Source organism: Lissotriton vulgaris, unplaced genomic scaffold (genome assembly GCF_964263255.1).
Source record: "Lissotriton vulgaris unplaced genomic scaffold, aLisVul1.2 SCAFFOLD_2758, whole genome shotgun sequence".
NCBI lineage: Eukaryota > Metazoa > Chordata > Amphibia > Caudata > Salamandridae > Lissotriton > Lissotriton vulgaris.
The window spans coordinates 86,114-108,039 of NW_028253228.1; the positions used below are offsets into that span (position 1 = coordinate 86,114).

Consider the following 21,926-nt stretch of genomic DNA (forward strand, 5'->3'; position numbering starts at 1 on the left):
GACCCTGGCACTGGTACCCAGGGTAGAGATGAGTAAAAGGAAAGTAGCCCGAGGGCTGGAGGGAGACTGGGGAACATAGGAGGATAACAAGCAGCAAACAGGAAGCCAACAGGGACTGCCGAGGAATATTCACAGCTGCACCTTATAAAGCAAGCTTTGCGCCTGGAGGACCTGAAAAGCAGGCAAGGAACGTCTGGCTCGGTATTTTTAAGTCAGAAAGTAAAATTGTCAGAAAGGAGTGAATTTAGGCAATTAAAGTCAGATTTGACTTTCCAAAGTGGAGAATTTGATGGTCAGATACGGTTTTAGCTAGCAATTCATGTAAATAAAAATACAATATTTAATATTAAAAATGCCCTATTGAGAACTGGCAGAAATAGTGGACCGCCTGCTAGGGAAGGGAGTAGCTGCCAGTGAAATGAGCAGACGCCCAGCAGGCCTTGCAGATGGAAAGAGGGTCGAAGCAGAGCACTGCAGGCCAATTACTCTATTTTTGTGTCAGGGGTACCAGTCTCATTTCGGAGGTTACATTTTTTATTGCGCTGCCTATGTGGTTTCTGACAGCGGAACTGAGACTGCTAGCTTAAGCCGGGTCTGGTGGCTCAGTGGACTAGTGCATCCACTGCAGGGGCATGCGTTTGACCTCATGGTCACAGGTTCAAATCCCGGCTGGTCCACTCAGCCTTTCATCCATCTGAGGTCGATAAAATGAGTACCATTGAGTTGGGTAACAATAAACATCTGTTATTCAGCGCCAAGATGCCCGGCAGGGGTGAACGTGCGCTTTACAAAACATAAGTTATGTTTATGCTTCCCCAATCAATCACAAAAGTTAAGAAACCAAAGGAAGGTTGCCAGTGCCTGTTGTGCTTAATTTAAACTGGTGGTTTCTGGTGCTTGGCACCGGCACTTTATTGTCAACAACAGCGCTTGTAACAGTCTGTCTGGCTAATTTAGAGATGACCACAACCACAGATAATTATAAATTCAATATAAATAAAAAATTACTATTACCTACCGCCAAAGCCATTCTAATAGCTTTGGGGGCCTGGAAAAGTCTGAATTGTCACACTCGGAGTGTGATCGTTAGTAATTGTGTTGTTACCATCATTGGCAGCGGCAATGTGTGGTGCAAGCTGCAGTGGCCTCCTGACTGGAGCCCTGGCACTTATTTATTTTTCACAAATTAAGCAGTGGCCCATCCACGAAAGGTCAGTCCCACCAACAAGTACCAAGAGTGAAGACGGTCACCACACCAGCCAATCACCTGTGCAACAAGAGAACACAGTCCCCAGCAGACTCAGCACTCCACCCCTGCCAATCACCCTTGGAACAAGAGTGAAGACTGTCACCACACCAGCCAACCACCTGTGCAACAAGAGAACACCGTCCCCAGCAGACTCAGCACTCCACCCCTGCCAACCACCCTTGGAACAAGCGTGAAGACTGTCACCACACCAGCCAATCACCTTTGCAACAAGAGAACACCGTCCCCAGCAGACTCAGCACTCCAACCCTGCCAATCACCCTTGGAACAAGAGTGAAGACTGACACCACACCAGCCAACCACCTGTGCAACAAGAAAACACCGTCCCCAGCAGACTCAGCACTCCACCCCTGCCAATCATCCATGGAACAAGAGTGAAGACACCACAGCTGTCAATCATCCGGTGGAACAAGAAGAACCACGGCCCCCGTGATGCCATTAAACACAAGTACACACACACACATTCAATATTAGAGTGGCTTGGGCAAGGAAGTGGCCATTCTGGTCACACTGTCGAAGGGCACAGGAAGCCGCAGGCAAAGTCTCTACACAGACAATAATCAAATTTGGAGGTATTACTTTAAAGGTTTGGCTCTCATAGCACATTTTCAGAAGACCCCCCAACACCCTGGGCCAAGGACTGGGCCCAAGCTGACCTTGACAACCACAGGATGGGTCCGCGGTAGATCCATACTCACGACAGGATGGGCCTTAGAACAGAGCCCTGCTCACAAGGAGGCCGGCCCCAAGCGGAGAATTACTCCCTACGCGGCAAACCTTAGAACAGAGCATTTCTCAGTCTAGATGTGCCCTTAAACAGCACCCAGATCAACACGAGGCAGACCATCGAGCAGAGCCCAGATCACCACGGGGCAGACCATCGAGCAGAGCCCAGATCACCATGAGGCAGGCCAGATCACCACGAGGCAGGTCCTAAACACGAGCATCTCACCACGGGGCACGCTGTAGAACAGAGCCCGGCTAAACAGGGAGTTCAAGTTCACCTGCTCACCAGGAGTGGACACGAAAACCGAGCACTGTTCATCATGATGCTGGAAGCCCCAATTCCACGAGGTGGGATTCCAAGAGGTGGGCCCTGAAGTCCTGTTCACCATGAGTTTGGCACCAAAACAAATCCCTGCAGTGCTCACCATGAGGTGGACGTCAACCTGCTGCCGACGAGATGGGCTCAAAAGTTGAAAAGTGCTCAAAACGAGGTGCTGATCACAAAGGGGCCCGAATTCAGATCCCCGATCACCACAAAGTGGGGGTCCTCTTCACCATGAGATGGGCTAAAAAGTAGAGACGTGGTCAACGCGAGTTGGACGTTCTGCTTACCACATGGTGGACTCTAATACAAAGCCCTGCAGAGGGTTTTAGAAACAATCAACTGAACACCAGGCAATGGTCCTGGGAAAGGCAACCCAGGCATAGCACAGAGAATGTCCTTCAAAGCACCAACCACCCACAGCGCAGTGTTTAGTGGTGCAGTCCGGTCCCACCACAAGGGTGTGGTAGACCTACTCAAAAAGAGAACTGGGCGGTGGCAGCCAGGCGCCCTACAAAAGGCACAGGCAGGCAGACAGACCGCCCACAGCATACGAGGAACAATGGCTGCCTGCTGCAAAGAGAGCAGGGAAGTGAAACAAACCCCCACCTGCAGGACAATGAAGGAGCAAAAAAGAAGCATGACACTAAAATGAGGAGCAAGCAGTGAATCAGAATTGATGAAAAGACATGGAGATCTGTCTCAAAGGGCATATGAAAGGGGAAAGCAAACAGAGGTCTCCACACCTCTCCAGAGTGACAGAGAAAGGCAGAACTGACAGAACAGGAGGGGCAGACATGGAGACAAGACAATGAATGAGCCAAAAGAGGCAGGTACCTGCAAGAGTGGGTGAGGAGGATGGCCAGGCGGTCTGGGTGGGTAGAAGGGATGGTAAGCAGCCACAATTAGAGGCCTTAACAGAGGCTCTTTGAAGACTTGGCACAACCATCAACTCTCTTCCATCTGGGGCAGGGCGGGGCACGATGGGCAGACCCACTCTGGCAGGAATTAGACAACTAGACACAGTGGGGGTAGTCGGTCTCCAAACCGGAACTTCTCTGATCCTGGGCAGTTCAATGGATAGCCAGGATTTTAATTAAAGTGAATGTTTGTGCTCGGACCCGGCTGCGGCGCGGCGAGAGCTGTGCAAATATAACCGCTGACTCATCAAATGATTGTCTCTGTCTAAAAATATTAAATCTCGGTAGCAAAGCACACCTGGCAACGCCCAGCTGTAGAGATTAGATTAGTACTTGCTGTGAAATACCAGCCAGGGCGTGAAATGTGAGCGGAGGGAGGGCGGGGCCGATTAAATATATACCTTGTCCCTTTCAATCTCGGCGTGGATGGCAGGGTGCAAATCCTATGCTTAAAAACTTTGCTAGGAAAACAGACATTTTAGGTTAGCAAATTCAGAGTCTCACTGGTGTTGTAAGGTGCTCTACACAAGAGCGGCTCCCTACCTAAACTTGGAAACTACCCACCGTTCTCTGCATCTTTGCTGCTTAATTTATGAGGCACTCTAACCCTGAAAGAGTATTGTATCATATATATATATATATATATATATATATGGTCATGTGATCAAGGCAGGGATCTGCCGAAACGCGTCGTGAGGGTTTTGGTGGCTTCTGAAAAATAAAATCAAAGCATTAAACTGGGTCTGCCTTGTCTTCTATGTGAATCCGGCATATATATATGATACAATACTCAATGCAATCTGTGAGGCAATAAACAGTGAAACTTATGTACTTCACTCTTCTGGAATAATAAACTGGAATGTGACCTTTGGCCCTGTAATAATAAACGTGTGAATGTAGGTTCATAAGCACATGTGCTGTAAATAATTGTTATTATTGTGTCAAGTTTATTTTCAGAGAGAGAAACGAAAGTGAAACTGAGGTGTCAGGGACAGCTTTACTGTGATGTCATGCAGGGAAAGGAAGCGTGACATCACAGTGTAGACTAGGGAGAAGAGGGAGGAGAGGCATGGACAGCTACTGCACGAGCTCAGGGCGGGACTGGACTACCAATGACGGGCACGAAAAGGATATCCGCTGTCAGACCAGGAAATGGATACCAATGACGGCACGAAAGAGGACATTTATACGTGGAACACTACATGGCTGCGTCAGACAAGGAAAGCTAACCCGGCATGTATGACAAGGAAAGCTAACCCGGCATGTATGACAAGGAAAGCTAACCCGGCATGTATGACAAGGAAAGCTAATCCGGCATGCATGACAAGGAAAGCTAACCCGGCATGCATGACAAGGAAAGCTAACCCGGCATGCATGACAAGGAAAGCTAACCTGGCATGTATGACAAGGAAAGCTAACCTGGCATGTATGACAAGGAAAGCTAACCCGGCATGTATGACAAGGAAAGCTAACCCGGCATGTATGACAAGGAAAGCTAACCCGGCATGTATGACAAGGAAAGCTAACCCGGCATGCATGACAAGGAAAGCTAACCCGGCAGGTATGACAAGGAAAGCTAACCCGGCATGCATGACAAGGAAAGCTAACCCGGCATGTATGACAAGGAAAGCTAACCTGGCATGCATGACAAGGAAAGCTAACCCGGCATGTATGACAAGGAAAGCTAAACTGGCATGCATGACAAGGAAAGCTAACCCGGCATGTATGACTAGGAACGCTAACCCGGCATGTCAGACAAGCTAACCCATGTCAGACAAGCTAACCCATGTCAGACAAGCTAACCCATGTCAGACAAGCTAACCCATGTCAGACTAGCTAACCCATGCCAGACTAGCTAACCCATGCCAGACTAGCTAACCCATGCCAGACTAGCTAACCCATGCCAGACTAGCTAACCCATGCCAGACTAGCTAACCCATGTCATACTAGCTAACCCATGTCATACTAGCTAACCCATGTCATACTAGCTAACCCATGTCACACTAGCTAACCTGACAAGGAAAGCTAAACTAGCATGCCAGATTAGGAAATTAATTCTGCCAGGACAGGCCTCAAGGTTACATTGTGGTTTCAGGTGGAAAGCTACATTGTGATGCCAGTCAGGGATAGTCACATTGTTGTCACAGAAATAGCTGCATATTGTCAAATAGAGAAAACTAAATTGTGACACTAGACAGGGCAGCTACACTACTGTCTGACAGAAAGTGACCTTATTGTCAGATAGAGAAAGATACATTTTGATGTCAAAAAAGAGGAAAGCTACCTTGTTGTCAGAGACCACGGTGTGATGTCAGGCTGGGAAATGACCCTATTTTCAGTTAGTGGTCTCGGCATTGTGACGTTAAACAGGAAATGTATGCACAAGAGCCACGCATTTACGCGTGCTTTCGGGCAGCATCATTACGACGCGTCATTCACAAAACTACTTCATACAACCAGCGACAATTATTACACAGATGTGGGGTCGATAAAGTTATAGTCCGATGAGAAAATCAACATCACAGCAAAGTAGATATCGGTCCAATGCCAGGCACAAAGCAAATCACAAACACACCGACTAAACTCTGGAAAGTTTCACTTTTATATATTTTACTGAAATGCACTTTTAACAGTTTCCTGGTATAACAAATGCACTTCTCATCACCCCTTTGTCTGACCTTAAGACAGCTTTAGCTCTCTCTTCAGCGTCATAGAATGAAAGCATTCCTAAATAAAACACACACGCAAACATATACATATTATATAATGTTATGACAGATAGATAGATAGATAGATAGATAGAATGTATATTTTGGTTGTTCCTCTTAACCCACTGGTCTGTTCAACTGTCATTCAAATGTGATTCCCGCCTACCACAGCAGACAGGACGAGACAATAGGTCCGCCCTCTTTAGCTATTAGCCTTTTGCTCTGGGAATGATAGGAGTTTACAAGTGCACATCCACCTAAAAAGTAGTGCATTTCAGGGCCAGGGTTGGGGGGCTAGTGCCTTTCTTTCCATTCGTTATACATTTTCTCGCCGTCCCGGTGTTTCTAAAATATGCTTTCAAAGTTGTAGTAAATCGAAGCCTGTAGTACCCGTGATGTGCAGTGAACCTAAAGAGTGTGTCTATACTGGTTCCAAGTCTACCTGCTGGGAAGCACCGGGTTCCACAGCACCCAGGGCTTTTATCCTAGGCCTTACCTGCCCATGGAGATAGAAACTAGCTGTTTGTCGACTTCTGTGAGTCCCCAGGACAACATCAAGGTCTGCTAGAGGAAGAGGAGGGGGGGGGCGGGGGGGGGGGGGGTCGCACTGGATGCACAACACTCACTCTAGTCAGTGACTGTGAGTACCACTTTACATGCTCAGTCTGTAGCAGTGTGATGTGGTGTATTTCCGCTGTACAAAACAATTAATACAAAATATTTTCTGTAGTCCATAACACGTGTACTTGTAAAGCTCACTTATCACCCGTGTGTCTCAAGGCGCTGAATGACAGATGTTTATTGTTACCCAACTCAATGGTACTCATTTTATCGACCTCAGATGGATGAACCGCTGAGTGGACCCGCCGGGATTTGAACCTGTGACCATGAGGTCGAACACAGGTCCCTGCAGGGGATACATTAGTCCACTAAGCCACCATAACTCTATCACATCAGTGTGATAAAGAATTTAAAGTGCGATGATTGAGATTAGAAATAGTCTTTTGTACATTTCAATACAGCCCCCCCCCCATCCCCCACCCCCATAGGAGGCTGAATGATGCATCTAACAGCCAATGGCAGGTGGCAAGAGAGTGATAATCCTATGGGTGGGGCCAAAACCTCTATACAAAGAACTGGTAACAAGTCACAACAGCCGGCTGCGCTGCCCAGCCGGTCCTAAAACAACGCAGACCGAGCAGGTGGATTGGTTGGTCGGTGGCCCTTAATGGGTCCGTGGTCCCCATGCAGCCATCATAACTACTCATGTGTGCTTATATCAGCCATAAAATTCTGTTGGGGGTTCCAAAAGTGGTCATATGGCAGAAATCTACGCTTGGGCCCATATACAAGAGCGCGGGGCCTGTAACAACCTGGCCACAATATTATGAGAATAGTCGCCCTATGAATGCAATCGCTTAATTAAACCAGGAAGGGGCAAGAGGAACACTGGAATGTAAAACAAAGTCTGCACCGGTATCGCTCGCCCACGCCCAGCCATTGTGGACAACGCCGCGCAAGACATTTCAGACTTCCAACAGCTTTAGAAACAATGGCTAGGGTTTTGCGGACTTAGTAGCCAGAAATTTGCTGGAATGCAGGGTTGAATTACCAGCCAGAGCCAGCATTCCAAGAAATCAGTGTTTATTACCAGCTTAACAAAACAAGCATTGGCAAAGCCAATAGGTCGCGCCTATGTAAGAGATATTGGCTTTGCCAGTATGCTTTAGCCAGGTAGTACACCAGAGTGGCTGCTGTTCAGCATGGCTAAGAGTTAGTGGGGTAAAAGAGAGTGGCGCAGAGTGTCGTAAAGTGGAGTGTTCTGGAGTGGTGTAGAGTGGTGCAGAGTAGATTTGAGGAGCTTGGTATGAGCATCATGGAGTGGTGTGGTGTGTTGTGTGTAGAGTGCCAGAGTGGAATAGAGTGGAGTGGCATAGAGTGTATTGCGCAGAGGGGAGTTGATAGTCAGAGTGGAGTGTAATAGAGTGAAGTTGTGTAGGAGAGTGTAATGGCATAGAGTGGAGTAAAGCATTATACAGTCGACTGATGTAGAGTAGAGTGGAGTGGCGTAGAGTGGAGTAGTATAATAGTGCAAATGCTACTTACCAGTATGCATCTGTTCTTGGCATGTAGGGCTGCTGACATTCATATCTGTGCATAGATCGCCGCCTAGTGTTGGGTCCGGATGATTGCACATTGTTGTCCTGGAAGAGTCTTCGAAGTATCACGAGATAGGTGGCTCCTCCCCTGGACTACAGTGCGCATGGGCATCGCCTCCATCCCCAGATTGTTTTTAGCCATTGGCAGAGATGGAGTGAAGTATGTGAGTGATGCCCATGCTATGAGCATATGTATATATGTATATGAATACTGCAGCTGCTACAGGCGCCGGGGAGGAGGGTGGGCGATATGAATGTCAGCAGCCCTACATGCCAAGAACAGATGCATACTGGTAAGTAGCATTTGCAGTTCGAGGCATGTGGGCTGCTGAATTCATATCTGTGCATTGAATACATAGCAGTCCTCCTATTATTTGCGGCCGCCCGTGCCAGCTGCAGCGGTCTGAAAAAGTGTTTTGAGAGCAGCCTGACCAACAGCTGCCTGCTGTTTGGAGTGCACGTCTACACAGTAATGTTTAGTAAAAGTATGTGTGGTAGACCATGTGGCTGCTCTACAAATATCTTCTAAGGGAATGTTACCTAGGAAAGCCATAGAGGCCCCCAGCTTTCTGGTGGAGTGGGCTCTTGGTGGAATTGTGAGAGTGCGTTTAGCCTTAGCATAACAGATCTGAATGCATTTCACGATCCACCTAGCGATCCCAGCTTTGGAGATAGCGTTTCCCTTGTGGTGTGAGGCAAAAGCAACGAAAAGTTGCTTGGTCTTACGAAAATCTTTTGTCCTGTCAACGTAGTACATCAAGGCTCTTTTAACGTCAAGGGTGTGGAGCATCCGCTCCGCCAGCGATTCAGGGTTTTGGAAAAACACTGGCAACTCAATTGTCTGGTTCATGTGGAATTGAGATACAACCTTGGGTAAGAATTTAGGGTTAGTGCGGAGTACCACCCTGTTAGCGTGTACTTGGAAGAAAGGTTCCTGGATGGTGAGCGCCTGCAACTCGCTAACCCTCCGCAGCGATGTAATTGCTACCAAGAAAGCAACCTTCCAAGTCAGAAACTGAAGCTCACAAGAGTGCAGTGGCTCAAAGGGAGGACCCATCAGCCTTGTAAGAACCACATTGAGGTTCCATTCTGGAGCTGGTGGGGTCCTTGGTGGAATGACCCTTTTGAGTCCTTCCAGAAAGGCCTTGATAGCAGGGACCTTAAAGAGTGACAGGTGTTGCCTATTCTGGAGGTATGCTGCCATAGCAAACAGGTGAATGTGGATGGAAGAATACGCCAAATTGCATTGGTACAGGTGGAACAGGTAACAAATGATGTTTTGAATGGAAGCATCTAGCGGGTCAATATTGTGGTTTACACAGTAAATGACAAATCGCTTCCATTTAGCCGCATAACAAGCTCTAGTAGTGGGCTTCCTTGCCTCCCGAATGATGTCCATGCAATCGGGGGGAAGATTGAGGTAGCCAAACTCTAGGACTTCAGGAGCCAGATCGCCAGGTTGAGCTGTTGCGGATCTGGGTGCTGAATGTCGCCATGGCTCTGCGTCAGAAGGCTGGGTGCGAGATGAAGCCTTTGATGCGGTACCACGGAGAGTTCCAGAAACGTGGTGTACCATGGTTGGCGAGCCCACGTTGGAGCAACCAGGATGAGAGTTATCGAGTGCTGCCTGAGTTTCCGCGCCACCAGCGGTATCAGAGGTGCTGGGGGAAAAGCGTACGCAAATCTGCCTGACCAGTTCATCCACATCGCATTGCCCTGCGATTGCGGGTGTGGGAACCTGGCGGCGAAGCTTTGGCATTTTGCGTTCTCCTTTGTGGCGAACAGGTCTATCTCTGGATGACCCCACCTTTGGAAGTACGGTTGGAGTACTGATGGATGTATCTCCCACTCGTGCATTTGGTGGCTGTGCCTGCTGAGCAGGTCCGCCATTTGGTTGTCCTTGCCCGGGAGATGCTCTGCCATGAGGAAGATGTTGCTCTGAATGGCCCACTTCCACATGCTCTGAGCCAGATGAGACAGCTGCGGAGAGTGTGTGCGCCCCTGCTTCTGAATGTAGTACATGGCCGTCATGTTGTCCGTCCGGATCAACACGACCTTGTTGCATAGATGTACTTTGAAGGCCTTCAAGGCCATGAAGATTGCCATCATTACCAGAAAGTTGATGTGCATCTTCCTTTGCTGTAGTGTCCATAGTCCCTGCACTGTGTAGTGGAGTACATGCGCTCCCCATCCCTGGAGAGAAGAGTCCGTTGTCAGGATAATCTGTGGTACAGGCTCTTGGAACGGTCGGCCCTTGCAAAGGTTTTGTGGATTCCACCAATGCAGAGAGTTGTATGCCCGACCGCTCACCAACACTAGGTCTTTCAACTGTCCGTGAGCCTGAGTCCACGGACGTGCTAGGCACTCCTGAAGCGGACGCATATGTAACCTCGCGTGCGGGACGATGGAGATGCAGGAGGCCATCATGCCTATCAACTGCATGAACACCTTCGCTGGAAGCGAGTGCTGAGGTCTGAATTGTTGGATCAGCGTTTGGATACTGGCGATTCTCACTGAATTGGGCTGCGCAGTGGCTGCCAGAGTGTCTATTGTCGCGCCCAGATACTGCCGTATATGGGCGGGCTGGAGATGGGATTTTGGATAGTTCAGCGAGAATCCCAGATCGTGCAGGAGGTGAATTGTGCGGGACACGTGGTCCGCGCACTGCTGTTCTGTCTTTGCCTGAATGAGCCAGTCGTCCAGATAGGGATAGACGTGGACGTTCTGGCGTCGTAGATGCGCTGCCACAGTCGCCAGGCACTTTGTAAAGACCCTTGGCGCCGTGGTGACCCCGAAAGGCAGAACCCTGAACTGGTAGTGCTGGTCCTGAATCGTGAATCTGAGGTACTTCCTGTGGGAAGGATGCAGGGGGATGTGAAAATACGCATCCTTTAGATCTAGCGTAGCCAGGAAGTCCCCTTGTCGAAGCAGGGGGAGGACCTGCTGCAACGTGAGCATATGAAAGTGCTCCGAAAGAATGTACCAGTTGAGGGGCCTGAGGTCCAGGATGGGCCTCATGGATCCGTCCTTTTTGGGGATTAGAAAGTACAGAGAGTAAACTCCTGTTCCCCTTAATTGCAGTGGGACGAGCTCTATTGCCCCTTTTTGCAGCATGACTTGAACCTCCTGCTGCAACAAGTGCAAGTGCTCGCCGGACATAGGACGGCTTCTTGGAGGTATGTTTGGTGGAGTGGAAGTAAGTTCCAGACAGTAACCGTACTGGATAAGAGATTTGACCCACCTGTCCGTGGTGATGGATTTCCACGCGGGCAGGAACTGCTGGAGTCTCCCCCCGACCGGTGTTGTGTGGTCGGGGGGCAGTGACAAGGCGTCACTGTTTGTTGGCTGTGGAGGACCTGGAGCTGTTGTTTCCACGTCCCCTGCCTTTGATGTTGTTGCCTCTGTAACCACCTCTACTCTTGTTGGTGTATGAGGTCTGGGTGTTGGTCTTGTAATACTGTGTGGACTGTGATGCCTGACCCCTTGAGGTGCCTCTGTTATTGGAGCGGCGAAAGGAACCACCCCGAAACTGCTGAGACTGGAGGGCCCCCATAGACTTGGCAGTGTCCGTGTCTTTCTTCATTTTTTCAAGTGCCGCATCCACCTCAGGGCCAAACAGGTGGTCAGGATTAACTGTTTGGTTCAGGATGGTGGTTTGTATATCTGATTTGAATCCTGATATCCTAAGCCATGCATGTCTCCTTAGCAACACGCTAGTGTTGATTGCCCTGGAGGTGGTATCAGCCACGTCCAGCGCACATTTGATGGAAGCGTTGGTGATCAGCTTCCCCTCCTGAATCAACATTTCCCCTGCCTCCTTGTACTGATCAGGCAAGTGCTGCAGAAGTGTTTCTAGGGTGTCATAATGCGCCCTATCGTAGCGTGCAAGTAGGGCCTGCGTGTTTGAAATGCGCCAAATATTAGCTGCCTGCGCAGCAATTCTTTTCCCTGAGGCTTCAAAGATTTTCGACTCTTTGTCTGGGGGAGGAACGTCACCCGTGGTCTGCGAGTTCGCCCGCTTACGTGCGTTGGATACCACCAAAGAATCCAGTGGCAAGTGTCCCTTGATGTAAGTTGGATCCGAGGGCGCTGCCTTGTATTTTTTATCAACACGAGGATTGACGACTCGCGCCCGAGTGGGCTCCTTGAAAACCTCTGGCGCATGTTTCAGCACTCCCTTTAGCATTGGCAATGTCTTGACTGACTTCTCAGCCACTGAGAAAGTGTCAAACAGAAAATCTACATCCACAGGATCTGAATGCAGGTCAACATCATGATTAGCTGCAGCCCTCTCAATCAGAGCGTTGAAGGCTGCAGAGTCCTCTGTCGGAGAAGTCTTTGCAGCAAAAAGCTGCGGTTCCTGACCCGACTGAGGGTCCTCAGGGTCGCCTCCGGCAGACCAAGGCTCATGTACCTCCTCTGGATCCGAGTAAGCGGGATAGTTGTACTCGTCCTCTTCATCTCCGTCACTTTCCCCAGCGTTGGAATGCGTTGGTGAAAGTTCTAAATTATGTGGAGATGCAGGCTCCATAGGGGCAGAAGTACCCGCAGAGTCCTTCTTGTTTTTGAGTGGAATACGATAAGGCTCCAACACCGGCTCCGTGGTGATCTTCCGTTTGAGGAGAGAGAGCTTCCCGGTGTTGGCGTCGATGATAACCTCCCGACGTTCCTCATCTGCAAGCTGCTGGAGCCGAGGCTTCGGCACCACCAAGGAGGCCTTGGGCGTTGACACCGCCTTCAGAGGCACCCCGGCCCCATGCTTCGGAGCAAAAGCCTTTGGCGTCGTCTTCGGCGGCAGCGTGTAGCGGATAGGCGTCTGCGCCTTTGCCGGCTTTGGTGTAGGCTTCGGCACCACATCCTTCGGTTCGGGAGCCTCAGCGTCCTTCCGAATTCTCTGCAGGGACTCGACGACCTTCTTGGCTAAGGCCGGAGAGGGCTGGACCTGCTCAAGCGATTTCCCCGAGTCCGAAGACGGGTCGGCGAAAGGCACAGTTTTCGGAGCCGACACACCACCATCCTTGGCCTTGACGGCCGGAGTCGGCGCAGCCAGAGCTTCGGCGTCGCCCTGACGCTTCTTTGGAGCCTTCTTCGGGTCATCGACCTCGACCACCTTCGGCGCCGACGCGGCCGCGTCGGTCGTCTTCGCCTTCGGCTTCGACACCGGGGTTTTCGGGTCGGCCATCTTGGCGTGGCTCTTGCAGTCGGCCATTTTGAATTTCTTTGACGTCGAGGCCTCAGGAGCTTTCTGTCCCGCCTGAGCGACTTTCACTTTCGGTTTCAAAACCGGTGGTGTGGACCCCGATGGCTTCACTTTCGTTTTCTTCAATGGGAGTGGCACATCCGAAATGTCCGCGGCCGGGCCCGTAGGCGAGGCCGTGGGACAATTAACAAGGTCTTGGGTAAGGCCCGAAGGCGATCCCTCGACCTGGGCCGTATAATGGGGGTTGACCCCTGAGTCAGTCTGAGGATGCTCCTCCTCTGAGCTATCCTCCACGGTGGCAATGGCCCCATCGTCGTCCCCTACCTCTCCGCCGACTTCATCGAACTCCTCGTCCCCCGCGTCGTAGTTTTCTTCTTCCGACGCCGGGCTAGAGTCCGAAACCTGAAAGACATTGTCGGCTCCAACGCCTTCTTCGAAGATGTTGTCTGGCGGGGGCGCTGATAACTCGGCCTGGAGTCTAGCGGCCCGACGAAGCTTGAGAGTCTTCTTACACCGGAACTTTGAACAGGCCATACACCTGGTCTCGTCATGGTCCGGCGACAGACATTTGTTGCACACTGGGTGCACGTCGAGGTGTGAATACTTGGAGGTGCACACCGGACACCTCTTGAACGGGGTTCGTTCCATGTCTGGAGCGTCGTGTAGGCCCGTCCGAGCCGACAGCACGCGGAAGGGCAGCAAGAGTTCGGAGCTGAAGAATAGTCAAACCCGAACGCAAACGATACCGACGTCAAGCCTAAAGACCTTTTGGTCTCAAGTTAGAAAAGTTAAACTATTATCGATTCCGACAGAGGGAACCGAAACACATACGAACCCAATGACGGAAAAAAACAATCTGGGGATGGAGGCGATGCCCATGCGCACTGTAGTCCAGGGGAGGAGCCACCTATCTCGTGATACTTCGAAGACTCTTCCAGGACAACAATGTGCAATCATCCGGACCCAACACTAGGCGGCGATCTATGCACAGATATGAATTCAGCAGCCCACATGCCTCGAACAGTGGAGTAAAGTGGCATGGAGTGACATAGAAGGAGTTGCGTAAAGTGTTGTAGGGCGAAGCTGTGTTGTGTCAGAGTGTTGTAGAGTCAGTGGCATAGAGTGGGGTAGAGTTTAATGGAGTGGAGCGTCAGAGTGGAATGTCGTAGAGTGGAGGACGGTGGCCTAGAGTGTAGTGGTGTAAAGTACAGTGGTGCAGAGTAGATGGGCTTAGAGAGCATTGGTTTTGGGTAAAGAGGTGTAAGTGCATTGGCGTAGAGTAGAGGGGTGTAGAGTAGAGGGGTGTAGAGTAGAGGGGTGCAGAGTAGAGGGGTGCAGAGTAGAGGGGTGCAGAGTAGAGGGGTGCAGAGTAGAGGGGTGCAGAGTAGAGGGGTGCAGAGTAGAGGGGTGCAGGGTAGAGGGGTGCAGGGTAGAGGGGTGCAGGGTAGAGGGGTGCAGGGTAGAGGGGTGCAGGGTAGAGGGGTGCAGGGTAGAGGGGTGCAGGGTAGAGGGGTGCAGGGTAGAGGAGTGCAGGGTAGAGGGGTGCAGGGTAGAGGGTTGCAGGGTAGAGGGTTGCAGGGTAGAGTGCAGTGGCATAGAGTAGCTTGTTTCAGAGTAGAGTGAAGTGGGGCAGAGTGGAGAGATGCATGGTGGAGTGGTACAGGGCAGAGGTGTAGAGTGCCGTAGAGTGCAGTGCTGCAGAATAGATTAGAGTGCGTGGAGTGATGCGCAGTGTAGTGACGAAGAGTGGAGCAGAGTGGAGCAAAGTGGAGTGGTGTAGAGTATAGTGCAGTAGCGTAGGGTGCAGTGGTGCAAAGTAGAATACAGTGTCATAGAATGCAGTGACGTGGAGTGTAGTAATGTAGAGTAGAGGGGTGCAGAGTAGAGGGGTGCAGAGTAGATTGTAGTGGCGTAGAGTACAGTGGCATAGAGTAGCTTGTTTCAGAGTAGAATGAAGTGGTGCAGAGTGGAGAGGTGCATGGTGGAGTGGTACAGGGCAGAGGTGTAGAGTGGTGTAGAGTGCAGTGCTGCAGAATAGATTATAGTGCGTGGAGTGATGCGCAGTGTAGTGACGAAGAGTGCAGAAGAGTGGAGTGGTGTAGCGTATAGTGCAGTAGCGTAGAGTGCAGTGGTGCAAAGTAGAATACAGTGTCATAGAATGCAGTGACGTGGAGTGCCAGTCTTGCAGAGTAGAGTGATGTAAAATGCAGTGGTGCAGAGTAGAGTGTAGTAGTGTAGCATGCAGTGGCAGGGAGTGCATTAGTGCACAGTAGAGTATCACAGAGTGCAAGGTCATTTAGAAGGATGGTGCAGAAAGCAGTGGCATAGCATACAGTGGCGCAGAGTAGAATAGAGTGGCACAGAGTACAGTGGTGCAGATTGGCATAGAGTAGCGCAGCATATAGTGCAGCGGCGTAGAGCTGATTATTTCACAGTAGAGTGAAGTGGGGCGAATGGAGCATTGCACAGTGGAGTAGAGTGGCGTAAAGTGCAATGGCGTAGAGTAGATTGTTTCAGAGTAGAGTGAAGTGACGTAGGGTAGAGTGGAGTGCATAGAGTAGTGGTGCCGAGTAGAGTGACGTAGAGTGCAGTGGCGCATAGTAGAGTGTGGTAAAGTGCACTGGCGGAGTGGAGAGGAGCAGTGTAAAGTGGCACAGAGTGCAGTGTGTTGCACAGAGTGCAGTGTGTTGCACAGAGTGCAGTGTGTTGCACAGAGTGCAGCATTGCACAACAGACTGACACATAGTGGAGTGGCACAGAGTGGTGTGGAGTAGAGTAGACTAGATTAGTGTACAGTGGAGTGGTAAAAAGTGCAGCAGTGCATAATATGGTGCACTAGCAGAGTAGAGGTGTAGTGTAAAGTGCCGTAGAGAGCATTGCTGCAAAATGCATTGTGCATAGTAGAGGAGCACAGAGTAGAGGGCCGCAGGTGCACAGGTGTAGAGTGAAGTGGCATAGAGTGGTGCAGAGGTAAGTGACAAAGTGAAATGGTGTACAGTGTAGTGGCATAGAGTGCAGTGGAGACAAGTGCAGTGGTGTACAGTGTTTATGAGTAGATTATAGTAGCATACGGTGCAGTGTTGGAGTAGATTGGCGTAGAGTGTATTGGTTTTTAGTAAAGTTGTGTAAAGTGCAGTGCCGTAGAGTACAGCGGCATACAGAGCAGTGTTGCAGAGCAGAATTGCATAGAGCAGATTGTTTCAGAGTAGAGTGCAGTGACGTAGATTAGAATGGATGGTCATAGACTGCACTGGCATAGGGTGGAGCGCTGCAGATTAGACTGGCATAGAGTGCAGTGGAATAGAGTGCAGTGGCGTAGAGTGCAGTCGAGTGACATAGAGTAGTATGGTGTAGAGTAGAGTGCAGTGGTGCAGAGAAATGTGGTAGAGTTCAGTGGCAGAGAGTGCAGTGTTGCAGAGTAGAGTGGCCTAGAATCAAGTGATCCAGGGTAGACTGCAGTGGCGTAGAGTGGAGTGATGCAGAGTGTAGTGGCCTAGAGTGGTACAGAGTAGACTGCAGTGGCATACAGTTCAGTGGCAGAGTGTGCAGAGTACACGGTCGTAGAGTGAGTAGTGTATAGTAGAGTGGCATAGAGTACATGATGTGGAGTGCAGTGGATTAGAGTGGTGCAGAATAGAGAGACATAGAATACAGCGGTACAGAGTAGAACAGAGTGGTACAGTGTGCAGTGATGTAGAGTACAATGGTGCAGAGTAGTGGTCTACAGTGTTGCACAGTATAGTGGCATAGAGTGCACAGTACAGTGGCTTAGAGTTCATTTGTTTTGAGTAAAGTGGGGAAGAGCGCATTGATGTAGAGGGGCGCAGAGTAGAGGGGTGCAAAGTAGAGTGATGTAGAGTATATTGTTTCAGAGTAGAGTGCTGCACAGTAGAGTACAGTGGCATAGAGTCAGAGTAGATTGGACTGGCATATAGTAGATTGGCAGAGAGTGCCATGGAGTAGATTGGAGTGCATTGGTGTGGAGTGCATGGGCGCAGAATAGAGTGGCGCAGAATAGAGTGGCGCAGAATAGAGTGGCGCAGAATAGAGCGGCGCAGAATAGAGCGGCGCAGAATAGAGTGGCGCAGAGTGGAGGATGCATGGTGTAGTGGCACACCGCCATTCCAAACAAGAACATCTTCAATTGAAATGACCATAACATTTGCACAAACCTACAGTTTTACTGATAAAATGTATACAGCGCACAAACGATAATGTGTGGAAATGTCATCACCTAATGTACTGGTTTGTTTTGCTCGTATTAAAATATTTGCTTCCACCACACTTCAGAATTACCAAAAAACGTGCTTCATCTGTGCGTTTCTACTTCTGACACAATTCTGAAATATCTACTGAGTTCATTTAAAGACATTTATATTTTGTTGTGTGCTAGAAAAAAATATCACACAGCCTTCCTCAAGCAGACCCCAGTAGCCAGCTTGATGGAGATATAAATCCTCTCACTTTGAAGTCCAAGAAAGAAAAGTAAACACCAAGCTCCCTGGAAGACACAGCCTGACATTTGAACTCGGTCTTTGAAGGTACAGCAAATGTGACCAGATAAAAGCAAGAAGTTAAAAGCCTGTTTGTGGAAATCCAGTACTGGTGGAAGAATGCATTAAAATATGCATTTGGCAAGGGAAAGGTCAAACTCGAGCTGGACAGCCCAAAACAAATAAAGCTGCAAATAGAAAGCAAGCAAATGGGAGTTACAAACCACAAAGACAATGGTAAGCAATGGGCAAAATCCATTCCCAGGGAAACTTTCTGAATGTCCCCAGGATGTCTCTGGTGGCTTCTACCTCAAAATGGCACAGTTTCTAATTTACATCAATACTCTTCCCAAAAAAAGTCTTTCACCGACTGCTTCTGTCCTGAGATGTGCAGCACATGTTTGTCACTGTTGTATAAACAGCAAAGTCCTACAGCGCACACACACACCCCCAGGCCCATGCCGCAACACAAAAACAGCAATCTGCAGCACCACTGAATAATAATAGATCGACAGTACGACTCCAAGTTAACAAACAAAACGAAATCACCAATAATAAAGCGCTTCTTCAGGGGTAGTTGGCGCTATATGAATGTAATTTCGATTCAATCCAATTCCCTAACTCATGAGCAGCCTCACAACTGTGCTGAAAGGGAACACAGACTCAGAAAGCGCCGACTAATTTCCACCACTCGAATTACTTTCATATTTCACCATACTAATTCACCACTGATCCTTTATGGGTTTTCCGAAATAGAGTGCTTCAACACCCCATCGGGGGTAACAGGCGCTATATAAGTACAAACCTTTTTTCCTCCTCTATCCTTCCGAATGCAAATAACTGACTAACCTATCCACCACTCAAAATGTACTTGCATGTTTCACTATACCAATTCAACACTAATCCTCTAAGGGTCCCAGAGTAGCGTGCTACTCGCCCAAAAAGTGCTTTGACGCCTTGTCAGGGGTAGTAAGCGCTATACAAATGCAATTACAATACATAGGTCAAATAAAAACATTCCAGAACACGGAAGCAGGCATTATCAGGGGATTTATTTATGTATTGGCCGTTGGCCTCAAGAAAGGCCATGGTCTGCAGACAGACTGGAGGGACAGGCGCTAGCACGGGGCTTGGAAGGGTCTTACCTCGAACCTCACCGCCATGCCCCCTGGAGACTCCTAGACCGAGAGTTGGGCTGGGACCACTGCCTGCTCCTGGTGCCAGGTCACCGAGGGCCCATGTTCATCTCCGGGGGGGGGGGGGGGAGCCTGGCAGAGGCCTGGGGTACAGGTAAGGCTGCCACAGCTCCAAGTCCAGATATTCACGAGTTTGGGGGTCTCCACCAGTTATGTAGGTCTGCTTCGGGTCCAGCGGGGTCTGGGGGTCTGGGAGCCCTGGGCGTGAGTTAGTCCACGTGGTGAGATCTGCTAGAGATGTTGAGGGGCCTGGGGCCCTCAGGGTGAAATCTTACTCCTGCTTCCTGGGTCGCGCCTGGCCCCCTCCTGCTCGGACACACTGCCCGCCAAGTTCTGAGCTGGACACCCACTTGTTGCTTTATGGGGGCCGGGTTCCTGTTCCAGGCAAGTCTCTCCCAGCAGCAGCCCCCTCCTGGCTGCTAGATGTACCCCACGAGCTGTAGCAGTCTGCCTGGGGCTTGTGAGAAGGGGCCCTGGGTCCGAGTTCTGCCCAGCTCTGCCCTCTCGGCTTCTGTTGTACTGTTCGAGGGCCCCACACAGCTCCTGTCCCACGCCCAGTGTCTCAGATCGCGCTCCAAGTCCCGTTCCACCCCAGTAATGCCCCTCCAGTCTCGCAGACGAACCCAGTGGAGGGTCTGGCCCGTGGCCCTCCGATCTGGGCCCTCCTCTGCCCTCCCCTCCTGGCGGTGCCACCCGGGCCCCTCCCTGGCTGTTGACTCAGCCAGGTGACTCGCTGCAGCCTGTTGACGGCAGGTCTGAGGGTGGGGCGGGAGATCCGGGGTAGAGTCACGCGTCCTGCGGACTGGGATGCTCCTTCAGTGCAAGTCAGGCGTGAGGAAGCCCCGTCCGGACGGAGCAGAAATCCAGTCCGGGACTTTCATGCCCAGGTGAGCAGAGCGCTGCCTGGACATGGCGCTAATGCCACAGGTGTGTGAGGAGGGGGTGAGGGGAGCTGCTGGGGGCACTGGTGGGGGCAGCAGAGAACACCGGGTTTAGTACACCCCAACAAACATGACATGGGAGAGCTGCAGGGGGGCAACGCGGGGACTTGCTGGGATCAACTGGGGGCCCTCAGAGAGACGCAGGGGGGCAGCGGGGGAGAGCTAGTGCAAGGCAGTTGTACTCCTTGCCCCCTGCAGGTCCCCCCTTGCAAGGGGGCAAGGGGGGGCCGGCAGGGGGCAATGAGTACAACTGCTAATACTATAGGGAGACACGGAGACGGTGGGTGGGTACCCAGTGGTGGTATGGGGGGGGGGGGGGGGGGGGGGGTCGTCTTGGATACAGCGGCATAGTTGGTGCTGTGGGGTAATCTAGCCACTACCACGGGGAGCAGGCTTGCTAGGGGGGGGGGGGGGGGGGGGGGGGGCTCACAGGCTTAAAGAGGGCCACAGAAGGGCTCCCCAGGGCCGAACAGCGGAGCAGCACAGTGCCGGCTGAGGGGCAAAGGTGGGCCCCATGGTAAGGCAGGGATCTGAATTAAGATTAGCTGACGGGATGTTACATTTCTGCAGATCTTTCTACTCTGCAGCTAATCAGAACTGGTCCCTTGACAGCGCCCACGACCCAATAGTATGTTGTTCCATAGCGAGTCAAGTTCGCATCAAACATACCTACATTAGCACCATCTTTACATGCATATAATGTTTGCTTCTTTTTTTTCTACAGTCTTGTATCCTCAAATTGCATGGTACTGCACAAAAAATGCCTAGAACTCTAAAATCTGACCGGGAAACTGACGTTCATTCAAAATGTCTCACTATTGCCTCACCTTTTTTCTCCAAAAATTCCCTCTCCTTCCCTTACACCAACTCTCCCTGGGCACAATTTACTCAGCAATATGAGAGAGTCTCTGAGTGGGTTTGCTCTTCCAAGAACCCCACCAGGCCCATGTAGCATCACCCCCCCCACCACCCCCCCAGCCACACACACTAATGGTCAAAAATAACTCCTATTTAATCCACCATAAAGAAATTGAATGAATACTTGGAATGGTTTGCTGGAACAGACAAGACTAAGTATACAGGACTAACCACTAACCCTGGATTTCCAGAGCAGCGTGTGCTGTCCGGCAAGAAGCACTTCAGTTCCTCGTCCGAAGTATTAGGCGCTGTATACATCCAATTACATTTACAAGGGGTGGCAAATAAGAGAGTAGTGTGACAGAGAAAAAGACCGTCAAGAAGGCAGCTGCAGTGGGCAAAGTGGATGTGTGTGGGGGCCTGGAAACCACATAAAAAGGGTGTAGCTGTCTAATAGAAAAAGTTAATCTGGAATTTTAAAAGGTCCGCACTATCATACCTAAAGTGGGTAAAAGGTTTCGAGAGTAGCAGTGGAAGGGACAACTCAGCCTACAACAGGCAGCTCCTGGAAACACACTGCAGTACCACTCAAATGCGATTCTGGTTGAACTAATAAAAAGTTATGAAAATTGAGTAAAAGGTCTTGCAGTGCAGCGGAAGGGGCTTTGCACAGTGTGAGTTTTCTCCTTTCAGTTCCTTATTGCTGTAATGGAGTGCTCAACTGGTACGGATGGGTGCAGATCAAGCTGGGGACGGCCATGGTGTGTCAAGGAGGAATGTATGACGTTACAACGTATACATTTACAATGCATGCCTTTACAATGCAGTTTTTACATCGCAACATCCTTTACAACGCATTCTTTTACATAGCATGCCATTACATCGCATTTTCAGAAACTACCTTTACATCGCATTATACCTTTACAACTCATACCATTACATTGCATTTGGGGGAAGTATTGGATAGTTAGTGTGGGGTAAAAATTATTATTCTAACTCCAGTGAGTGCAACAGTAGGGTAAGTGTCGGATAGTGTAAGGGTACTATGCGTTGTAATGGTATGCGTTGTAATGACCTGCGATGTAATAACTGCGTTGTAGTGACATGCATTGCAATGACATGCATTGTAATGACAT

General features: G+C 50.2%; 1 protein-coding gene across 4 annotated transcripts in view; it reads right to left on the reverse strand.

Annotated features, from left to right (window-relative positions):
* LOC147661113 (tight junction protein ZO-3-like) overlaps positions 1 to 21,926 on the reverse strand; it is a 145,766-nt gene that overhangs the window by 67,708 nt on the left and 56,132 nt on the right. Inside the window, exon 1 of one of the 4 annotated variants that reach the window (XM_086951322.1) lies at positions 18,941 to 19,659. The exons of 2 other annotated variants lie outside the window; for them this stretch is intronic. In XM_086951322.1, coding sequence (XP_086807448.1) covers positions 18,941 to 18,958 — 18 coding nt within the window. In that variant the 5' untranslated portion in view covers positions 18,959 to 19,659. Of the gene's footprint in view, positions 1 to 18,940; positions 19,660 to 21,926 lie in introns of those variants that run through there. One more of the 4 variants, XM_086951321.1, reaches the window with a different exon arrangement.